The sequence below is a fragment of the Silurus meridionalis genome, chromosome 9 (genome assembly GCF_014805685.1).
Source record: "Silurus meridionalis isolate SWU-2019-XX chromosome 9, ASM1480568v1, whole genome shotgun sequence".
Lineage (NCBI taxonomy): Eukaryota > Metazoa > Chordata > Actinopteri > Siluriformes > Siluridae > Silurus > Silurus meridionalis.
This window is the reverse complement of record NC_060892.1, coordinates 5,834,205-5,858,268: the sequence shown is the minus strand read 5'-3', so window position 1 is coordinate 5,858,268 and position 24,064 is coordinate 5,834,205. Positions and strand designations below refer to the sequence as shown.

The 24,064-nt window shown below is 38.0% G+C and overlaps 3 protein-coding genes and 1 long non-coding RNA gene across 6 annotated transcripts in view; 1 reads left to right on the top strand and 3 right to left on the bottom strand.

Annotated features, from left to right (window-relative positions):
- map1sa (microtubule-associated protein 1Sa) overlaps positions 1-6,508 on the bottom strand; it is a 29,532-nt gene extending 23,024 nt beyond the window's left edge. The window contains exon 1 of the mRNA XM_046857520.1: positions 6,329-6,508. Coding sequence (XP_046713476.1) covers positions 6,329-6,488 — 160 coding nt within the window. The 5' untranslated portion in view covers positions 6,489-6,508. The remainder of the gene's footprint in view (positions 1-6,328) is intronic.
- Positions 6,507-23,594, top strand: LOC124391164. The gene is made up of 3 exons (XR_006926913.1): positions 6,507-6,677; positions 12,051-12,128; positions 23,463-23,594. It is a non-coding gene; the product is annotated as an uncharacterized LOC124391164 (long non-coding RNA).
- Positions 11,590-13,949, bottom strand: cart1 (cocaine- and amphetamine-regulated transcript 1). The gene is made up of 3 exons (XM_046857558.1): positions 13,606-13,949; positions 13,400-13,483; positions 11,590-12,187 (listed from the first exon to the last, which is right to left on the bottom strand). The coding sequence occupies exons 1-3, from the start codon at positions 13,732-13,734 to the stop codon at positions 12,080-12,082; spliced, it is 321 nt and encodes a 106-aa protein (XP_046713514.1). The 5' UTR covers positions 13,735-13,949; the 3' UTR covers positions 11,590-12,079.
- The window catches only part of osbpl1a (oxysterol binding protein-like 1A), a 31,781-nt gene continuing 23,937 nt past the window's right edge, over positions 16,221-24,064 (bottom strand). For 2 of the 3 annotated variants that reach the window (XM_046857521.1, XM_046857523.1), the window contains 9 exons: positions 23,459-23,641; positions 22,285-22,392; positions 21,176-21,265; positions 20,953-21,076; positions 20,686-20,799; positions 19,571-19,694; positions 19,192-19,282; positions 18,342-18,362; positions 16,221-16,402 (listed from right to left, as the gene is read on the bottom strand). In XM_046857521.1, the coding sequence (XP_046713477.1) occupies positions 16,300-16,402; positions 18,342-18,362; positions 19,192-19,282; positions 19,571-19,694; positions 20,686-20,799; positions 20,953-21,076; positions 21,176-21,265; positions 22,285-22,392; positions 23,459-23,641 (958 nt within the window). In that variant the 3' untranslated portion in view covers positions 16,221-16,299. The remainder of the gene's footprint in view (positions 16,403-18,341; positions 18,363-19,191; positions 19,283-19,570; positions 19,695-20,685; positions 20,800-20,952; positions 21,077-21,175; positions 21,266-22,284; positions 22,393-23,458; positions 23,642-24,064) is intronic. The other variant, XM_046857522.1, reaches the window with a different exon arrangement.

Sequence of the window (24,064 nt, the reverse complement as noted above, 5' to 3'; positions counted from 1 at the left end):
CCAACCCTGAAGCTAGCTAGCTTGTCAAAGGCCAGGAAAGGGTTTGTTTACCACTTCCAGACCAGTAAAAACGAGCGGTACCACTGGCTTACAGTCTCTGAGGAGCAGTGCAAATTATGAGTCTGCATCTCAGGTGAGTAGGTTGTATTTTATTTACATTTTTAATGTTTTTGTCATGTTATTAGACAAATATTGATTCTGAACTGCTCCAGATGTTGTAGGTGGCACAGTTGTGGTGGTAGTGTAGAGGTTTAGAGTCTTAACTGGGTTTCTTAAGTGTGCAGCCCTTAATAAGGTGTTACGAAATGTAGAAATGCTAATAAAGCAGCATTAATGTCAGAGTCGCAGTTATAAAAATTTTAATCACATTAAATTAAAATCAATCTTCCATAAAGCAACAGTGATGTGCAATAAAAGTTTACCTGAAAGGCAATACGAGTTCTATTCCCAAATATAGGAAGCACACACAGCGCTAGCTCACAATTAAATACATTTTCAATGCTATTTGTGCCAAATCTTTGGCAAACAGTTCCCTAATGTGTGAATGTACAGTTCTACATTGGACAAACACAGACATGACCTCATCAGTTTTTAATATCTGTAAGCTTCATCAGAAATGTGGAAAAAGAAAAGTGTACAGGGTAGATGATGTAACAGCCATCCGAGGTCGACTGAAAGTATTTAGCAAGGACGTGTCTGGTAAAAACACACTGCCAAAGTGACAGGTTTTCTATTTATTCACTTCCTGATGAGGTCATATGCTGCCTCCGAGCTGAGAGGCAACAACCACTTTCTGTTCTTCTGCTGATTTCCACCACAGCAATGCTAAAAAGAAGAAGAAATTTCGGTCTGAAGCTAAATTCGTGTCTAGACACACACTCGACTGGGCTGCGGCTGGACGACCAGTAATTCACCAGAGAAGAGAAACAAAATGTTTCCAGTATTTAAATGACTTGTTTGATTCCAAACAAGCTGCATGAAGGCAAACCTGCAGAATATATTTACCAAAGATCTTCAAACTGAGATAAAAGCTGAACTTATCAACTTCAGAAAATTCAAAATCAGAAAATTTCCCATCCTGAGGCACTGCTAAAAAAATTAAAAGAGAATAAAAAGAAAAAAAAACATTGCATCTACACACGTGTTTATTCTAAAATTTGTAAAAAAAAAAAAAAAAGGAAATAAAACTTCAGTTTACTGCGAGATTCATCCATGTATATAAATCTCATATAAAAAGGGACACGACTACTAACTTATAGCTACATAGGACATGCTTCCTGTATTGGAATTGACAAGCACAATTCCCACACCTCTATTTATTAATACTGACAGGCAGAAATACCAGGTATTCTTCTTCTTGGGCTCTGAAGCATAAAGAGGACACCTCCTTTCATCACAAAAGGAAGAGATCATGTCTCCTCTAAACAAGTTTATGCCTCCATAACTAGAACAGTGTACTTGGCCTCTGTGTGTCTTATAGCAAATGTCATATACAGAGGCCAGGCCAACCTGGTTATAACTGAACTACAGGAGCCCGGACCATTTTGACTGTGGTAGAAGTACAGAAGACACATTTCCCTTACTGAAGTAGTAGTTCAGAAGCGGAACTCTACTAAGACTAAAGTGCAGAAGTCACTCCTCCTTTATTGAGGTGGAAGTACAGACCAGAGGTCACGCCTCCTTTACTGAGACGAAAGTCCAGAGGTCACGCCTCCTTTACTGCGACAGGAGTTCAGAAGTCACGCCTCCTTTAATGAGGCGGAAGTACAGAGGTCACGCCTCCTCTACTGCGACGAAAGTTCAGAGGTCACGCCTCCTCTACTGAGACGGAAACCCAGATGTCCTCTACCAAGAAGGAAATCCAGGGGTCACGTCTCTTTTAATGAGACGGAAGTTCGGGTCCCGCCTCTTTTACTGAGGAGGAAGTTCGGAGGTCATGCCTCCATGACGGAGGCGGAAGTCTAGAGGCCACGCCTCCTTGACTGAGGCGGAAGTCCAGAGGCCCCGTTTCCTTTACTGAGGCGGAAGTACAGAGGTCACGTTTCCTTTACTGAGGCGGAAGACCATAGGTCACGTTTCCTTTACTGAGGCGGAAGTACAGAGGCCACGCCTCCTTTACAGAGAAAGTACAGAGGGCACAAATCACTGATTTATTGAGGTAGACGTATACTAAGACAGAGTAAAGAAGGCACGGCTCCTTTATGTAAACTAACGCACAGTACCATGCTCCTTTTTTTTTTTTACTTTACTGTCTGACTTGACCAAAAAAATGAAAGAAACAGGATCTCATTTCACAATATTTTCACAAAAGGTAGATGAATAAAGCAGGCCAACATTCAGATCCCTGATGCAGTAAGCAGATTTGAATCATTTCAAAACACACAGCAAACACCCAAACAGGAAAGAAGGAAAAGTAGAAAAATAAACAGTATCCGGGCGAACGGAAAAAAAACAAACATTCCACAGAGGATGAAGGCAGAGAAGTGAAAGGATTCAATTAAACACTGACAGCAACTGCTGCTGAAACCAGAGCGAGAGTGCAGATATTCATGCACAAACGTTTTCACAAAGCAAATCGCAAAAAGCCAGTTCACTTCCATCCTTTTTTTGAGCGCGCTGCTTAAAACCTCACTCAGCCTTTAAAGAGTGAAGCATGATGAAAGCAGGCATCCTGTAATTTTCTTTTAGGAAAGTGGTTATATATAAAAAAAAAAAAAAAAAAAAAAAAAAAAACCACAGTCCTGCTCTGCACTTGCTGTCACGTGTGAGCAGTTCTGTGTGCGATCTGTGCAATGGTGTCTTCTGACCAGGAAAAGGAGGAAATGGTGGTCAGTACGTATAACAAAAAAGATACACACATAAAGAGGATGTGTGTCTTCACTGTCAGTCACACGGTTCTTTAGAGATAAAGACAGAGAATCGGAGAATGGAGGAAGGTATGACGAGAGAGGCGGCATAAAACAATCTGAAGACATGACAGAGCAGTGATACACACCCGTACTAACACACACTCTGCTTCCTCTTTACATGCTGCTGGACTTTGAACTAATAAACGAAGCACAATGAGGAAGCCGAATCGCCTGCCTGCTGCAGCTTAACGCCTCCACACTCTTCATACGGAGATGACGCATGATAGCTGGCTTCCACCAATAACACGAGTTTATTACAGAAGAAATTAATGTAAACGATGATACTGAGAACTCAAACAAACAAACGGCATAATATAACTATGACCACTATGTCTGCGTGAGTGATACGCTGAAACGGCATAAACAGTATCAACTGCATATGCAACGTGAATTAACTACGTCATCTACGTGAGCAATTACGTACATTCATATTACGTATTAAGTATGTAAAACAACGTCTCCGAGCAAACGATACGACTTCTTCAAGCAAATGTTAAGCCGCCTTCGCGACAAAACAACGTTTACGCAAAAACAATACGACAACTTCACCAAAAATCGTCGTTCCATCCAAAAAAAAACATTGTTCCAGCCTAAAAAACACGTAGTTTTAACGCAAACAGCGCGACGTTCCCGCGCAAACAGCTCGACGTTCCCGCCCAAACAGCTCGACGTTCCCGCGCAAACGATCCAATGTCTCCGGGCAAACAATACGATGTCGGTGTGTAAACAATAAATCGTCCCCTCACAAACAATACGAGGACACTTTGTAAACAATATGGACTTCCCGCGTTAACGTTACATCTCTGCATAAACAATACAACGTCTAGGAGCAAACAGTATTGTGCTTCTCCGTAAACAATATGAATTAACTAAGCAAACAATATAAATTTTCTGCAAAAACAATATTAAGATTTTTGCGTAAACAATACAACGACATAACTACGTAGGCAATACAACGTGTATACACAAACTGACGCCATGTGGAGAATTTGATTCCTTGTCATACACACACTTTACACCAAAGCATGTGGTTGTTCGTTAAAAAAAAAGGCATTGTCAAGCAACTCATTTCAATTAGCGCCCCCTGCTGTAATGGAGCACTCTGAGCTCATTAGGTCACAATGATGTGTCTAAAGAACCCTGACATTAAATTGCTCTGGAAAAAACCTGCAAACTCACTCCTCGTGACCATTTGAGGGAATATTTTCGATTTCTAATTCAACCTGCCTGAATGTGGTACTCGCCTCTCCAACAGGCCTGTAGGAGGTGGAGCTTCAATAAAACATGGAAGACAAAGTCGTGTTCGCTCTCCTTCAGACCAGGCAGTGTGACGCAGGCCAACTGCAGTATTTATAGCAACAGCTTTAATCTCACATCTCTCTCCTCCAAATATCTAACTCTCCCTACCTTCTTCTCTCCCATTCTCGTTCTCTACTGTCTTTTCTGTCACCTCACCCTCTCCCATCTCTCTCCCATACTCCACATCTTTTCCTCTTCCCCATTACATCCTCTTTCTTCTTCGCCTTTCCATCGTGCTGAGGGTCGCTGTGGTTTAAATATTAAGTATGACGTTTGCGTTCAACCAAATGGTTATAATTATTTTCAAGTGGCTCAGCTTCAGCACTTCTGCTGTTCATTATCAGACCTGTGCGGTCATGCAGGAGACATGTCGACTCAGCAGTTTCCCAAAAGAACTGCGACGGGAAATGGGTGCACTGCATTAACAGCCTGTGTGTGTAGAGGCACTTGGTCTGTAATTTGTCCAATATTTTTTTTTTCCAGCATCCTTAAAAATAAGAATATGAAAAATTAGGCCCAGGTTTTCAAAAAGTGCTCATTGAAGAGGAACCAGGAAGACAAACAAAGTTTAGGATGATAATACAAAAAAAGGTTTTCTTCATATACAATGAATTAGAATCATTTACGCCTAAAAGGATATAACCGATTAAAGATGTTCCCGAAGCCTGATCTCTTGTAGTTCTTCAGGGGAATAGTAGCTTAGTGGTTAAGTGATTACTGATCGTAAGGTCAGCGGCTCACGCCCTTGTATCACCCTAAACCCAGGGGTCTGTTTCATGACCCTGCCCCCTATCCTCTATATGTGAAGAAAATAACTTCACTGTGCTGTACTGTATGTGTGACAAATAAAGGCTATTCTATTCATCATCTTCGTCAGTTGGCTGACAAACCCTGTTCAGGGGAGTGGTAGCTCAGTGGTTAAGGCTGGGTTACTGATCAGAAGGTTCAAGGCGACAAAAAAATTAACACAGCGTCGTCACCAAGAGACATCTGACATCTATGAAAAGTAGGGGAAAAAAAACTTTATAATGATCGAGAAGCACCAACAGAATTCTCAATCACTTTGAGGAGGCACAGATATAAACCCCCGTGAGTGAAAGTAAAAAAAAATCACCCCCCCATCCTCAAAGCGGTTAATTAGATGAACACAAGACTGGTAGATTCACTTGGTTTGCCATTATATAGCCCTATTTCTTTTCCTCAGCATCCTCAGCCTATAAAATGGAAAATTAGGGTCAGGGTTCAAAGAAGTGCTCATTCATGAGGAACCTGAACATTGAAAGTTCAAAATAATAGAGAAAAAAACTTTTTCCATTCATACATAAATCAGCATTGATGGAGGTGATGAAAGTGGTAGATAAAACTATCTCGGACTCATGCTGAAGCATTTATCAGCGTATCAGAACTGAATTCCAAATCAGTTTGAGAAGGTGGCGTCTCAGTGGGTGGACTTCTGATCGGAAGGTTTTGAGTTCAAATCCCTACCACAATATGCAGCCACAGCTGGAGCCTCAAACAAGGCCCTTAACCCTCAACTGTATAAATGAGAAGTCGCTTTGGATAAAGGCGTCTGCCAAATTTCATACAAACCCACAACACCACCAGGACAAAAGTGGGCGGGACTTACATGTTCAACAGAGCGTTTAATTGGATGGACACAAGACTAGTACAGGATGAATCATCAAAAATGTGAATGGCTTCCCAAAAACCTTTATATATGCATTCATTATATGCATAGACATTCACAAACAGCCCTGAAAGTTTGATTTCTCTTGTGAAATGCAAAAGTCCAAAGAGGGCATTGGTTGAATCACAAATTTTAAGTACCCTACAAAACTAATGCATCATGACTCCTGCTCCAGACTTACTAGGGCCCAGGGTATGTGCACTACATAGTGTGCTTCGCCTTTAGTGCACTAAACAGAAATTAAGACGCATTTAGGATTCAGACATTAACCTCAAAATTCTTGTTAAGGCATGTTTGAGAGTATGATAGGTGAAAAGGGGAGCTGTTCTTGTTCAAAAGTGAGCTGTTAACTCTTCAGTGGTAAATCGGATCAGCCCCAAAAAACCCGAAGGAAGCACTGCAAAGATTTATCAAGAGAAAAAAACAACTTTACCTCGTTCAATCTCCGAAACTAAGTACTCGACAGAGCCAGCAGCGGTGTGCTCCCCGACTACCACTAGTAAAGAGTATTTCTCGCTGCTGAAACCGGGATGGGATGAAGTTGCGCTCGGGTTTTCCATCGTTTTCGCTCCGTCGATGCGCTGCGACGCCATGTTGAGTTGTAGTCGAATGAGGAGCAGCAACCACGCCCCCTTATTTAAACAAGGGGCGGAGATAGAATGATTGACAGCTCCGCTCAGCCAATCGAGTTTCGCCAAAAAGTCTAGAGGGAAGTTAGGCGTTCATTACAGTTTTTCTCAGCTGGAGCATTTCTCTAATCATCTTTAATATTTGCAAAACCAGTAAGTGAATTTTTCAAACAATGTGTGCAAACAGCACAATACATTGGATTTCTTGCAAAAGCCTGTACTTTTCTTAAAATCATTAGTTCATTTCTTAAAAGTAAGTGTGTCAATGAACATCTCATTTCCATCAAGATGTTTAGGCATGATGGAGCACAGATTCAGGATTTCTTGATAAACTATGGTTTGGATCACAGTGACTGAAAATGCACAAAATTTGACTTCCTTCTGTGCGCCATCTGTGAATTTCAGCAGCACAAAATCATTTATTTGATTGCATATTTGATTTATATTGATTGCAAGAGACCGGACAGGATTCACACTTTTACAAGTGTTTGTTTGTTTCTTAGTTGTTCATCCATTTTTAGAAATTATAATTCTTTGTTTTGCTCTGTCTGTATTCACTCTCCACTTGAAGGTTCACAAGATTCACCTTTGACCTGTTTTAGAGAACTAGTTGATTATTGGTTGATCTGATTCTGTTCACTCGCCTTCATTAGTGACATTCAAGAGTCATCTGCACAATTCATCCATTCAACACATTTACAAAAAAAAAGTTTAATAGAAATTTTAGATGACAGATTTTGACAACTGTTTTGTTCATTGTGCAGTCAATGATTTATGCAATGAACTGATGTTGAGATGTTTTGGGGGTTAAAACTATTCAGGTGAAACCAGTATAATATATTTTGATCAACATTAACATAAACAACTGATAATGTAGGAAACAGCAGACACTTGTACACAATTAAAAAGAAGTAAATGAATGTACAAAAGCATTCCCAATTTGATCAAATCAACCAGAAATTTTTTTATGATGAGCACAAATGACTAAATGATGTGGAGGTCAAACAAGGAGTTTTGAGAATTTCATTTCTGATCTGAGAAACGCTCCGAAGCAACTGTGAAAAACCGTAAGACACATCACACGTTGCGGTGTGAGAGGAGATAAGAAAAAGTAGGATATTATAAATCAGTAAACAATATACTCTATATTATACAATTGTATAATATACTCTATATTATACAATTATTATTATAATTCATTAAAGAGCATTCAAAACCACATATGCTGTTTTTTAAAGGCTTCTTGTAATGCTGATCAAAATAAAAAGTAGTGCAAAGTCAGCAATATTACTTAAATATCTTTGCAAAAAAAAAAACTTTAATATAAAATAATTAATAATAATTTATCCTTAGTCATGTTGTCAGTATGATAGTGCACAGTTTCAGTATTTCCTGATATAAACTACGGTTAGGATTTACAATGATTGAAAATGCACAAGGTTGAATTTCTTCTGTATGGCATCTATCAATTTCAGCAGCACAAATGTATTTATTTGTTTGCATATTTAAATTATATTGATTGCATGAGACCGAACAGAATTTACACTTTTACTGTACTGTACCAGTGTTTGTTCGTTTTATGATGCGCAAAGTGGCTAAATGACGTGGAGGTATTTTTAAGAAAAGAAATGTTAATATTAACGAAAGGTTTCAAACAAATACACAAAATAAAGTTAGTTATTATAGTAATATAGCAAAATAATAATTGTTTGTAAAAAATAGCAAGAAAAAAGCTTATTTCGCTAAATCTCAATGTACTATGTATTACCATGACACCCAATTTCCCCTTTATATATCATTTATATTCTTATACAACATTATAATACTGTATCTATTTCATTCAGTTTCTGACCCATTATTATCTTGTGTTATTAAAATACTTCATCTTATTTTTTATCTTAGATTCTCTATTCTTTCTATACATTTTAATGTAAAGTTTAATGTTTTTATATCTTAATTTTTTTTTATCATTTATATTGTATGTAACACGGAGCTGTTAATTATCAATTTCTAGATTCTGATTGGTCAGAAGAATCTTTATTACTGCAGATAAGTGAGTACAGGAGCTAATTTGTTGCACAGAGAATTAAACGTAACTAGAAATATATATTTTTTTTAAATATGAAGTGTCATTCTTTAAATATTGTTAAATTGCTGTAGAACACTGTGGGATATGCTGTTATATGAGCTGCACAGTCCTTTAGGGTAATAACAGTGTTAACGCTACCTTGTACTTAGCACTACTTTTTTAATAATTATTTTGCTACAACAGCAAAAATGGAGTGTTTTTTATTCCTTGTATAGATTGGAGAGAAATTATATGTTGGGGTAGTGTTACATCAGTTACTGGCATCTATTTTTGCCGACAGTTCCTCCTTTCCGAAGCAAAACTGGCTCTTTCCTCACAGTGTCACTGTAATGGGCCACATTATGTTCTGAGAAAACGGTGGATTTTCTCACGCTATGTATCTGGTACGATGTTATTTTTAATTATGAATTGTTTAAAATATCATCTTAAAAAAGTCATTCGGAAGAGTAATGCATAATAAACGTATTTATTTAGTCAAGTCTTTTATCAGTAGATTTTTCTTAGGTTAAGGAGCAGATCTGGAGGGAACATGGATATAGAGTGTTTGTTGAACTGGGATACTTGTATGCTGTCGTCCCCTCACTCTCACACGTTCACTCGGGTTTGTTGATGGTGATGTGGTGGGTCGTTTCTTATCCCAGAGATCCTTTATGTCGGTTACCTTCTGGTTCTCCCTTTTAGCTATGCTGCCATATCAAATCTTGCCGGAGACTTGCCTTCCCAACTGCACAGTCACATTAACTTTCATACAACAACAAGGACACATAATAGTCCATATCCTTCTCTTCCTGTCACCCCTCTTCTCTCTCTCTCTCTCTCTCTCTCTCTCTCTCTCTCTCTCTCTCTGTCGAGTTAAACATGCTCCTGAGGTTCCAGTAACCACTGTTCCTGCCCCTCTTCCCTCCTTAAATCTTCCCACTTCGTCCAGGCCTGCCTCTGGATAGTGTTCTCTTCGATTGGAGGCCACTCTGTGCAGCTGGGGACGGTTTCTCATCAACGTCTTGGGTGGTTCCTTGAAATTCCGGAGTAAGAACGGGCGCTTCGAGGATGGATTTGGACTGTAGTTAATGTCAACAGACTGCTACATTGACTCAGGACTACAGTTTGCTTTTGATTACCATCACTGCACCCCGCAACATCGTATATCTGCATTAAATGGACATTCGGTGCAACCCAGATGAGGATGGGCTTCCTCTTGAGTCTGTGTAAAGCTGCTTTGAGACAATGTTCATTGTTAAAAGCGCTATACAAATAAAAATGAATTGAATTGAATTGAATATAGGGCTTACATAATGGGTTTACTGCGCTATATGTCTCATAAAAAATCTTTTGGGATTTAGCCCCACTCTGTATTACCTAAACAAGAGTACTACATTGTAGATTTGTAATAATAATATCAATACTACAATTAGTGCATTACTGTGTATGTTCCATAAGTAGCCACCTGATTTCATCTATAGTGTAAAAAACTGAAAGAAAACCATGGTAAACTGTGTTAGTAAGGTGATGGGCGGTTACAAGCCCCCATAATCTCTAAAGTGCAATTTGGAATTAAATCTCCAAGTCAATAAAAAGTGTACTGGAGGGTAGAATATATGTGACGAACAGGAAGTTAAACTCGTTTTAGGTAACACGTCGCATTACAGTTACACCTTCTGGACTTCAACTTTGTCTGCTTTTACAAAAATCCATACACCAACCCTTTTATTTGGAGAGTGAAGAGATTTTCATAGTAGGCCATAAAGACATGACATGATACATGCAATGAGTAAAAGTACAATGAAGAAAGCTGGGCAAAAACCCCCACAATAGATAGATAAAGATACACTATATGGCCTTATGTTCAGTACATGGACACCTGGCCATCACACCCATATGTGGTTCTTCGCAAAACTATGACCACAAAGGTGGATCTACACAATTGTATAGAATGTCTTTGGACACTGCAGCTTTGAAATGTCACGTCACTGAAACCAAAAGGTTCAAACCTGTTTCATCATTACAATGCACAAAGAGAAATCTATAACGACATGGAATGTCAAAATTGGAGTGAAAGAACTTGAGTAGCCTGTACAGAGCTCTGACTTGACAAGACAAGACATGACCAGATACACAGCTAATTAATTAATAGATAGATAGATAGATAGATAGATAGATAGATAGATAGATAGATAGATAGATAGATAGATAGATAGATAGATAGATAGATAGATATTGGGTTGAATAACTACTCCCACAAGTGAACCTTAAACCTAAACTCAATTTAAAAGGGGTTTTTCCTGTTATAAATTTTGACATATTATTATTAAATTTCTGCTTAGGGGAAGTGGTAGCTCAGGAGTTGAGGCTCTGGGTTACTGATTGGAAGGTCAGGGGTTCACGCTTCTCTTGGGTCCTTGAACCCATATGCGAGGAAAGAATTTTACTGTGATGTAATGTACATGTGACAATAAAAAAACAAATCCCCCTCTCTATGGCTTTATACTAGTACACACAGCTGCGCCTTTGCACCATCTAGTGGTCAGAAACTGCTCAAATACTTTTCAAAGTCTTAGTTAAGGTTCAGACTTGATTAATGAATTTATTTGCACTGGTCACAGTTGTATATATTTCTCCTGGCATTTCAGGTCTTCAGCTTCAGTGCAACTTGCGTATGTTGTGAAATGGCCATGATGGCTCATTCCCCTTTTTTCTCGAAACATTCACGACCATTAGATTTTGCAGTACTGTTTTGGAAATCTTATGGATTTTTGCAAAGTTCTGACACTGTAGACCAAAAAAAAAGCAATTTAATACAAATATAACTTTTTACCCAGAAATGTCATGATATCACTGATTGTAAGTTTGTCTTTATTTAATATCAGCCCATAGTTCAGTCATTTATTAAGCATATTGATTATGCTTAGATTACATGGAATGTATATGATTTACAAAAATTTCATTTATATTTAAAACATTATTTATTTAATATACCACTATTTGTCACTTGTCTTCTAAGGTTTAAGTGCTTGCAGATTAATTCAAAACTTATTGACAAATTGCTTTGGAAAAAACATTTTGCTGTTAAAGGAAAATAATCAAACCTTTTGGGGTTGTAACAGTAACCCAGCTTCATCACACCACCTTGTCACCAATATGCTTTGGAACGTTTGCAGGCTTCCCAGGTGCCCATGGTCATTTGCACAGAAGTGACCAGTCTGACTGGTGGTCAGTGTAAATCTCAGAACTAAAACAAGTCCCTTTACCTTTACCTTTACATCTACACTATGTGACTGAATTAATTTCTGCTTCACAAATAAAAAAAAGTCTGCCAAATAAATAAATGATATACAATACGTCGACTCATTCGGAAAGGTCTCTTGACATGCCATAAAAACACCATTTTAAATGTAATATTTAAAAAAATGCATTTTATTTCGTTATGCCTTTATTTACAGTCGGAGTGAAGGTGAAAAGTCACATCGTCTCACAAACACTTCAGGATGGAGAAGCTGCACGAGGTTCCACCAGGACAGGTACAGACCTTTCCAAAACGGGCACCTTTACGAATGGCACACTGCTCACCTGCATCACACTGAAACATAACATCACACCGAGGGTTAAAGGTGTAGACTTTATAAATCGCATCAAGTTGTAGTGATTGTGTGTGTGTAAGGGGGTCATACCTATGTGTGGATACTGTACATTCTTTTATTAGACATGAGCATAACATCGAACTGTGTATGACTGAGCGAAACAGAGAGAGAGGAAGATCATGCAGGATAGGAATGGTAAGATTCACTGATTTCCATTGGTGCACTGGCATAAAAGTTAAGTATGTGATCCATCAATTTAAAAATGGGTGCATCCGATACAAGTTGGCATTTGTACTGCGTATGTACCAATGCAAATATGTATGCTTTTAACATATTTGATTGCTAAAAATCTAATTAATTTATGTATAATTATTAGTAGATGCATTATATTTTTATTGTTTAGAATGTAACCAATATTGTATATGTAGATTGATTAATATGGTTTGGACATGTGCAGAGGATGGACATGAATTATACTGGTAGAAGAATGCTGAGGATGGAGCCACCAGGTAGGAGGAAAAAGAGGAAGACCAAGGAGGAGGTTTATGGATGTGGTGAGGGAAGACATGCAGGTAGTTGGTGTGAAAGAGGCAGATGTAGAGGACAGGGTGGTATGGAGACGGATGATCCGCTGTGGCGACCCCTAATGGGAGCAGCCGAAAGAAGAAGAAGAAGAAGAAGATTGATTGATATGACGTATCACAACACCACCGAGACCTAAAAGTCACATAGAATATATATTAACATGGCAGAGGTAGAGCTGCATCTTCCTGGAGATGGAACAGGAAAAGAACATTTGGTTTTATTTATTTATTTTTTTAACTGTTTGTGAAAGGTCCATGCGTTAGAAGACAGAAGGCACTTAAGGAAGTTGATGATTTGCTGTCTGTCTAAACCAAAGTAATAAAAGTCAACTATCTGTACCTGTATCTGTATATTGAATTACAATGCATTGTATTTTTTTCCATTGAATCGTATTGAACTGAATCGCATTGTGTTGAATGAACTCGAAATCTGACCACACTGCATCGTAATTGTAATTGAGAATCGTATTGGCATCGGTAGCCGCTTTATATGTATCTTTAATGTATCGTATCGTTGGCTTTGGATCGAGGTGCGAATCGCATTATGGACTTGGAGATTTCTAATATGTTAAAGTGGAAGGCAATAATGTTATTATTAAATAAACTTGAAGTAATCAGTTCACTCACCGAAGGAACCCAGCCTAACCTTTTCTCAGCTGATGGACTTTGTTTATTCCTTAGTTTTTCAAGGACCTCTTGAAGAGCTTCGATCTATAACAAGCACAGGATAAGATATTTTTACCTGAACTTTCAGAAACACCGCAACTTTGTTTGAAAAGGAATAGATGTAATTGTAGTCTATCTTCAAAACTTAAAAAAAAATAAACCCTCACCAGCTCTTTTTCCTCCTGGGCCTTGATGTCATCTTCAACAGAACGGATCTCTACAAAATCTTCACAGTTTCCGATCCAGACAAACACATAGCAGGTAAGGGTGAGAAGCAGGAGCCGCTCGTTGATCATGATGCTCGATGATCACCAGGTCTGGATTTAGTCTGGTAATACTGATAAGCCTTGTGTGTGAGAACTCTAAGCTGAGTTCTTACTTTTATACCTTTGCAATCAATTCAGTTACATAAAAAATTCATGAAAGAGAACAGAAAGGGGTCAGGCCTCCTAATGGAGCAAACACAAAACCAGGGCTATTTTAAGTCCTTTGCGTAATTTAGTTTAGGATATGAGGACGACTGTGACGTCACACGCTCCTCTCTGACCTGCAAATGTCAAATACGACCATTCAATTACAAAATCGCCTTCTGTACATGTCTGAACCCTGACCCTGACCCGGACAATTTATTCCAGGTATTATAACTAATATGAAACATCTATATTAGATATTTATATTTGAATTAATATTTTTTTTAAATATCTACAAAATAAGCTCATAATATTTCTAATAATATAAATTATATTAATAGCTAATATAATTATAGTGTAAACTAAAAGCATATCGTGGCATTTTGAATTTTTAATTACATACTTATTTTTCATAAAAACTTGTTATACATTTTACACTAACAATTAGAAAACTCAATTATAATAAGTTGTTTTATTATTTCTGTTTTATTCATTGAAAATGAATGTTACACCTATAATATTCTCGAAAAAAGCGTTAAATATATTATTAACATTTTACAGTTGAAACAGTAAAGAAGAAGCAAATTTTTTTTAAATATATTTTTTAACATTAATGCATAACAATGTCCCTCCTTGGACCCCTGAAAACCAGGCTAAAAAATACCCGCCACTGAATAGATGCTCTGTTCCAGATGTTTAGCCATCACAATTTGGCACTTGTCATAGTTGTTTAGATCTTTATGCTTGCCCATTTTTCTTGTTTCCAACACATCAAATTCACAAACTACTTACTTGATCAATGACATATCCCTGCTTTTGAAAGGTGCCATTGTGACGAGATAATCAATTTTATTTACTTCACCTCTTAGTGGTTTTAATGTTATATCCACTGTATGGACGTAAGTTTGGTATCTGATTATACTGTCATAACAATCTCCACTCTTCTAGGAAGATGTTTCAGCAGATTTTGGAGTGTGCTTGTGGAGATTTGTACTTATTCAGCCATAAGGTATTAGTAAAGTCTAGTACTGATGTAGGTGAGGAGACCTGGGGTGCAGTCAGTGTTCAGGGTGCATTCATCCCAAAGGTGTTCAATAGGGTTGAGATCAGAAATACTAAACTACTAAGACTAACTACTACAGAACTACAGCAGGCCATTGTGCCCAGTGGCATTCTATACAATTGTGTGCCTCCAGGTTTGTGGTAACAGTTTGGGGAAGAACTACATATGGCTGGAAAAGTCAGTTGTAGAAATTCTTTTGTCTATAAATTATACTGTATATTCAGAAGCAGAACAACAGTGTTTCCAGTTCATATATATTAATAAAAAAAGAAGCCCTTCCAGTTTATACCATAGTTTTGCATGTTTTAAATGTATATTTACTCCAGTTTCTTTGTGCTTTCCATCCCACCTCACAAAAACGTGTGTGGAAAAAGTGGATTTGTGACTTTAAATGGTCCCTAGGTATATGTATTTCACATCTAGTGTTCCTGGGATAGACTCCAGAGCCACTGCCATTCTGATGGTGTTTTCTGAAAATTAATAAAAGGTCAAAAAGTTTCCAAAATTTCATTTGACCTCAATGACAGAAATCTGCTTGGATCTGCTTAGGGCTTTATTCAGCAGGCCGGGAAATTCAGCGACACTACCATGTGATATACACAACAGCAACAAATGGACATCAATCTGAAATAACTATCAAATAAGTATAACAATCTTTTAAGTGTCTTATATGACACGTTACACCACCTCTGCTGTAAAATTAAATGCTTTGAGCACTTTATATTGATGTCACATCCTCACCAAACTTAAACTAACGGAGTTAAACATTATCCGCATTCGGTGGGGTCATATTTCATATTATTAGGTTTTCATAAATAAGAATAACTCATCTCTTTTCATGTCTCACACATTACATTACAACTAGGAAACCAGTTTTAGCCCCGTCTTTATTGAAAACAAACAGAAACTCCAAGCTGAAGAAAATAAAGATGTATATATATATATGTAATTGTAAAATATTCTGAAAAGTGTAAAGCATAAAAAGAGCTCTAAAATAAATAATACAAAGTTTAGTCCATTATTAAAAACTAGTGTTCTGAATGTTTTAGAAAAGATGCCTGCCAAAAAAAAAAAAAATGCATTTCTTTTATTTTCCGGGTTAAAAAATAAATAAATGCTGACAATTTTCAATTATAATTATGATTACTTTTTTTCTTCATTAAGGTAATTAAGCTGTACATGATTGGCTCAACAAAACTGAATCGAATTGTGTCCTGCTTATAATTTATGTGCATGAAGAATAAAGTAACATCTTCCTTTTAAAAAAATAAATAAATAATATAAAGGACTTGCAGGTATGAGAAATCTGTTCAATCTTAAAAAAAAAAAAGTTTATTACACAAATATCCGATGTGGCCCAATTTAGTTTGAAGGTATTGTAGATCGTGTCAGTATATATCAGGCACTTGGGAGTAATCTCGGTTCCAGTAAGCAGTGGAGAATAGCCAATCTGGAGAGTTGGTGTGAGGGTTTGGACCCTGATTAAACCACCTGCTCGGAAAAAAAGAGAGACCAGATGAGTCACAGTTTACATACAATCACTGGGTCTCATTTATAAATCTTATAATAAAGTATGGATAGTGTTAAATGATTTCATGAACCTGAACTTCAAATTCCAATACTGACCAAAGTTTATCCGGTGCGACGTATAATATCCCATTAACTGTATATAACTAAGCAGCTAAGGGTCAAGGGCCTAGCTCACGGGCCCAGAGGTTGGTAGTACTGGGATTTGAACTCACAACCTTCCGAACAAAAGTTCATCATCTTAACCACAGAGGTGCCATTTGTGCAGATTTGGATGAATATTAATCATGCCTTAAGCGCAAAGCATATTCACGGTACAGCAAACGTACATTTGTCCATGACCACTAGGGGTGTAACGGTACACGTATTCGTACAAAAATATTTCGGTACAGGGCTTTAGGTATGCAGTCCTTTTTACATGAGTAACATAGCTAAAATCCAAAGACAGGAGGTTGAGCTGGAACAGGTTTATTAAAACAGGTTTATTAAAGGGACAGCGCATGTAGGACGTTTTGGAGACAAGGTGAGGGAGGATAGATTGAGATGGTTTGGACATGTGCAGAGGAGGGACATGGGGTACATCGGTAGGAGAATGCTGAGGATGGAGCCACCAGGAAGGAGGAAAAGAGGATGGCAAAAAAGGAGGTTTATGGATGTGGTGATAGAAAAAGACATGCAGGTAGTTTGAAAGAGGCAGATGTAGATGACAGAGTAGTATGGAGACGGATGATCCGCTGTGGCGACCCCTAATGGGAGCAGCCAAAAGAAGGAGAAGAATGATTGTATTTTATTTTTATTAAATTTCATTTTATATATTATTTAACCAAGCAGGCATTTTATTTTAAATTGTTTTAAAAATGCAAAAAACAGGTACGTACTGAATCGTAAATCTTGTGTACTGTTACACCCACAGCGCCCACAAATCTCCTTAAAAAGCAAAGCTCACAAAACAATAAAATGAGGACTAAAAGGTGACAGATCTGCTCCTAAGCAGGCACCAGTGACAGGCGGTTAGTGCCAACAAAGCTTTTTCTGATGGCCTAAACACTATCAGAATTACTGACATTTTGATATACAATTTTCCAAGTCTATTGGTTACATAATTCCCAATAGACTATTCTCTTCATTTCATAGCTGTTGTCTTGGTTGGGCTGCTTCTAGGAGTGTCTGTTTGCGTTAGAGTTTCTATCCAATCAGATATCAGCCATTACGTCACTTGTTGCCGGAGACAAAGAGATCTGCCATGAGGCCTTCAGATTCAGCGCTGTAACGTAAAGTACATGCAGCTTTTCATGTCTTTTAATTGGACTGGAAGCGTAATGCACAGAAATACTGCACCGAAAACCCGGTTCTTTTTACAAGGTTAATATTGACGCTTCTGCTAGAGATGATGTATACGGGTGGTGCAGCTGTGGCTACAGTGAAAGGAGACTTGGTGAAATTGTGTTCAATGGGTTTCTTGCATTAAAAATGGCATTGATTCTCACAGAGATACCCGTCTGTGATGCAGCGCTCTGTTATACTGCATAACTGGTATTAAGAGGTGGATTAGTTATTAAATTACTAATTATTAGAATTAACCTCATTATTTAGATCACAATAAAGAAAAAGAAAAAAGGCTGGTAAAGGAATGGTGATTTATAGATGCTATGATGTAAATAAAAACAATAATTACTACGTTTTGCAGAGGTTCCACAACAAATGCAACTAGAATCAGTTCAATAAAAAAGGGTAATTATTAATGAATTATAAATTATTAAGGGTATTGGATAACAAACAAAAAAATAGATTTTTCTTTCCAGCATGAAATGCGTTATTTAATATGTTCTTATTCATATTCTTGTGATTAGAAATGCAAAAAAATAAAAAAATAGAATCATATAGCACAGCATGCAGAGCAAACCTGGGGCTGAATGCGGAGCTTCTAATCATCATAGCCGAACCACAGAATATATGGAGGTAAAAAAAAAAAAAAAAACAAGGGGTGTAATGTTAGTGGAATTAGTATAGAAGAGCATCTAGTTACTAAATAGAAGCTGCACAATATACAGCATACTCAAATTCTTTTCTTTAAGTGGGATTACTCTTCTATACAATACATTTTTATTAATAATAATCAAATGTATTATTTCATTATTATTATCTAATATTAATAATTCAATAATACATTTAATTTCATATCTTTGCTTGTACCAGTGCTGTTAAATGCTGCATTCTGATTGGTCAGAAAGTGTTGATTCATTTTCTATAATAGCAGCTTTGGTAATAGTGCAGCTGCACATCACAAGTTGGTTTTAATTTCACTTATTATGGATTCATTATGGTCATTTATACATGACACATAATCGAAGGCTAATAATAAATGCACTATATGGACAGAAGTCTGTGGACACCTCACCAAAATATTTGTATGTGCTTTTTGAGTATCCTGTTCCATATTTTTCCACTTTGTGGTAACAGTTTGTGAAAGAACCACATATGGCTGAAATATGTAGGTGTCCCAATACTTTTGTCCATATACTGTGTGCTTCACTTTGATTCAGTTTCTCTCCAGATACATTTATCATGTATTTAACAGTCATTTAATTCAGTAATCTTTTCATTATTAGAATCATCCAAAATTACAGAGAAAATCTGTTCTATAAACGCACTCAACATATCTGCCTGCTTGTCTAAAACGCAAGTTTCAAGCTATGAGTTTTACATCACAGCTGTACAGAAAAAAAAAGCAGGCGAAGGATATTCTCACACACCTCGTCTTCCAGTCCTCGTCTGACTTGGCTCGGCTTTTCCGTGCTGCTCTCTGCTTTTCCTCCAGCCTCTTTTTCTCCTCACTTGCCAAATCTGAGGGCATAAGGTCTAAATATTTTTATCCTTATAATAAAAAGTTATGTTTATTTAAATAATGAAAAATAAAATATTATGTAATTTGTATTATATGAGAATTGTATAATGCTATATAATAAAATGTAATAAATGATACTGATTATTTTAATTACTTATTACAATTATTATAAGTACTATGTAGTTAAGTTTAACTAAGTTAACTAAGAGTTAAAAGAAAAAGAAAGACAAATGTCCAGTGTTAATGATGACATTAAATCAGCACACACATATGTATCCAATCATTACCAATGTCTCCGTTTTCCATGGCGCGGATGTCGGGTCTGAGTCTGCAGTCGGTTTTGGGAATTGCAGCTTCAATCTCTTCATTGAGCTCGTTTAGCTGCATGGCGAACAACGTGAAACTGTACATCTGCAGCAGAAATGGAGAAAGAAACACAGATCTCTAAGGCAGCTTGATTGAACCTTGGGGCTGCAATAACCTGATGAAGAATGAAACATTTTTTCCCATGCCACCCGTTATTTAAGGACACAAAGGACATTTACTCGGGGTCAGATTATCTCACCGGCTTTGCCAGTCCCTGAGATTATTCTTGCCACCCTGTTCTGGTTCTAGTTCCCAACTCCTGTTCCTGATCCTGTTGCTAAACCCTGTTCTGCCTGCTTTGGTTTGGATTTTAGTTTTTGTTTTTTGTTTTTTTTATTCGGACAGTTTTTCTGGCTCAGATTTTTGGTCCTTTTTACGTTTCCCTGTTTTCTGCTATTGGATTAGGACTGTTTTGGACTGTGATTTTGCTCTCCTCCTTATTGCTTAGTTTGCTGGTTTTGTTTAAAGTCTGTCCCTGTCCCTGCCTGTGGTCCTGACAGTATAATCTGGCCCTGTCCCTGCCTGCGTTCCTGACAGAATAATCTGGCCCTGTCCCTGCCCGCGTTCCTGACAGAATGATCTGGCCCTGTTCCTGCCCGCGTTCCTGACAGTATAATCTGGCCCTGTCCCTGCCCGCGTTCCTGACAGTATAATCTGGCCCTGTCCCTGCCTGCGGTCCTGACAGTATAATCTGGCCCTGTCCCTGCCCGCATTCCTGACAGTATAATCTGTCCCTGTCCCTGCCTGTGGTCCTGACAGTATAATCTGTCCCTGTCCCTGCCTGTGGTCCTGACAGTATAATCTGTCCCTGTCCCTGCCCGTGTTCCTGACAGTATAATCTGGCCCTGTCCCTGCCTGCGTTCCTGACAGTATAATCTGGCCCTGTCCCTGCCTGCGTTCCTGACAGTATAATCTGTCCCTGCCCGTGTTCCTGACAGTATAATCTGGCCCTGTCCCTGCCTGCGTTCCTGACAGAATAATCTGTCCCTGCATCATGCTTTCCTGATAGAGTGTGGGTTTGTGTTAGCTGAGAAACCTGAGCGGAGTTGGCTGGTCTTGGTGAGATTCTCCAAAGTAACTGGCTGCCTGAAATCTCCTCTACAGAGTCACCACCTGGTTGTGGGCTTTCCTCAGACCCAGCACTGGACCCCTGAGGAGCACAGATACATATTAAATCAAAGCCATTTTAGTTACTTTCCACCTCTGGTTGTTACTGTAGAAATGATAATGTATTTAAATGAGAAACTAGCTTGGTGAGAAAACTTCGAAACAGCCATGGATAAAGTAAAGAAAAAGAGCACACCTCTTTACTGCTTTTCTTTCCCTCGGCGGCCTTATCGTTCTTCTTGTGAGCCTCGAACGTTGCCGAATCCACTGTGTACATGCACTCTGTCCACTTCCCATACAGAACACACACTTTCTTTTTGCTGCAAATAAGCATATTTCTTAGAAAAAAGGTCCGTAACATGTGGAAAGACTAAATAAGGAAAGTGTATTAAGAAAACTGAATTGAAAACAGCACCCACCTTTTGTCCAGAATGTAGCCTTCAACTTTGTGCAGTTCTTTACCAAAAAGACCACAAGGTTTAAAGCTGAGACAGCACCTCTCTCCAGTTCTGGTAGAAATATAGAGCAAAGAATTCAGAGAACGCAACTGACCATTCTGTCAGTGTCATTATATAGAGTTCATTATAAAGCAGTAGTTTTTTTTTTTTGCATTGTTAATGATTTAACTTAAACCTACACTCATCTCACAGCCTTGGCAGTGCAGGAGGATAATGACTGCTTGATTATGATTTAATTCAATTTAATTCAATTTTATTTGTATAGCACTTTTAACAATGAACATTGTCTCAAAGCAGGTTAACACAGATAATGTGGTGATAAAAATGAGATGTTCTTTATAAGTGTAAGTTTGTCCCTGATAAACGAGCCAGGGGCGACTGTGGCAAGGAAAAACTCCCCGAGATGGCATAAGGAAGAAACCTTGAAAGGAACCCATCCTCATCTGGTTAATGATCATTTATACACCACAAACTATGCTACAATTGGTTTAGAGACAGTGGCATTGAGTAAAAGACAGGAGGTGGAGCTGAAGGTAGCAGAGCTGAAGATGTTGAGATTTTCGTTGGGAGTGACGACGATGGACAGGATTAGAAACGAGTTTATTAGAGAGACAGCGCATGTAGGACGTTTTGGTGACAAGGTGAGAGAGGCGAGATTGAGATGGTTTGGACATGTGCAGACGAGGGACATGGGGTATATTGGTAGAAGAATGCTGAGGATGGAGCCACCAGGTAGGAGGAAAAGAGGAAGATAAAAAAGGAGGTTCATGGATGTGGTGAGGGAAGACATGCAGGTAGTTGGTGTGAAAGAGGCAGATGTAGAGGACAGGGGGGTATGAAGAAGGATGATCCGCTGTGGCGACCCCTATTGGGAGCAGCCGAAGAAAAGAAGAAGAAGAAGAAGAAGAAGAAGAAGAAGAAGAAGAAGAAGAAACTATGCTGCAATTGACTTTCACATTCACTCCCAAGTATTAATGTTGACTTAAAAGGAGTAGGTTTTTATTTTGAGTACTCTGAGAGTGATTAAACTCCACCTGCAAGAAGAAAAAGCCTTTGCCAAACTCACTCACTTGTGGTTGACCACCTCCACATTTCCATACTGTTCAATCCAAAGCTGCCCCACGATAATGTTGTGGACGCAGCATGTTGGGTTTGTCCACGTGTACGCCTCATTATACCTGGAAAGAGAAAATCATAACAGGATAAATGATGCCAAACGCATGTACGAGAAATCTTAAGGTCGAATCCAAAATTATTGGCACCCTCATTAAAAGTATATTAGTGCAGCATATGAACAACCGAATGGATTCCACATGTGAAATTTGGTACAAATCCGAGAATAATTTAAACGAACATTCCTTTAAGGATTATAATTTGTGTTCTACAGTATATGCATACTCTTTGCCTCTTGTGCTTAAGATGACGTGACGTGTCACATTTTGGAGAAACGACTAAAGGTTTGGAATATATTCTTGTGAACATAATTTTGTCTTGTCATTTTGAATGTAACTAATGCAAGTAATTTCTATGACTGTGCATAAACATGTACAATTTCTATCCTTGTTTTTTAATACACTCTATTAAATGGTGCCAACATTTATGGCATTGCCTTATCAGGACCGCTCAAAATTTATACCCGTGTTTAATATTAGATATCAATAAAAGTGGTTAAAACAAAGCACTGAAGGATTCTGAGGTCTGATCTCTCAGAAGGTGTTAAACAATTCTCTTTAACAGCTGATCTGACAGGTGTAAATCACAGGTGTGTATTAATGCACTCATTTGTTATCATTTCTATATTAACCACTCATGGAAATCTAAGTAAACCGATTTTTTTTTTTAAATGTGTGTAATTATTGATGTGAAGTTTTCTGTGTTTATTGAATATTTATAGGAGTCTCAAATGATTGGAACAGTCAGAGGTAAAGCTGTAACCAGGTTCTCTGAAATCCTAAAGACAAAGGAGTTACGCTTTGCGGTTTCTCAGTACAATGAGAAAAAAATTGATGAAATAAGTAATTATAAATGTATTTTAAAATGCAGTAGGGAAGAAAAAGACTATAGATTGTGCTGTTGTGGGACAACAATCATCCAGGGCCAGTGAGGACAGGTAGAACATCATACCACCGTGTCTCACCATCATTCTTCCAAACTGCACAGCTCGTCATGGTTTCGCAACATTAACCAATAATTCATTTATAACGTATATGACACACTAGGTTAATGACGTGTGTTTGGTCTTACTTAGGCAGCTCCAGAGTCATGATGCCTTTCGGCTCGGCCTCCACACTTTTACCCCAGAACTTCAACTTGGGGTAGATTGAGCCGTGAAAGACAAAATCCTTCTGCAGACCCTCGGCATGGAAAGCACTGACTGGAGGATGGTGGCTCACCTGCTCCGAGACCACTCGGAAACCCAAATCCTCTCTGAGAAAAAAAAAGAATAACAAAAAAAATAATTAAGGGGACATTTTATAAAAATAAACCTGTGTTCCTACGGTCTGTATATGTTAACTACAATGGGGTCAGTACGGAAGTCCTTAGAGGCCGGGCATTCCAATATTTCTTCTTGTAATCTCGACAGGACAAAAGTTGTTTCTTTGTCTCGTCCACGTGTATGAATATACAGAAACATTTAGTACCGATCACAAGGAAACAATGTTTATGGTAAAATCATGAGAAAATAATTAATAATCGCGAGAAAACCACTTATGTCGAGATCATGAGAAAGACGAGAAAGAAGAAAATATTCTAATGTCTGGCCTCTTAGCACTTCTGTAGTTCAGAAAGTATTTCAGACCTTTCTAGTTTTTGCACACTGGAATGCTATAAGATGTATTTGAGAAATAG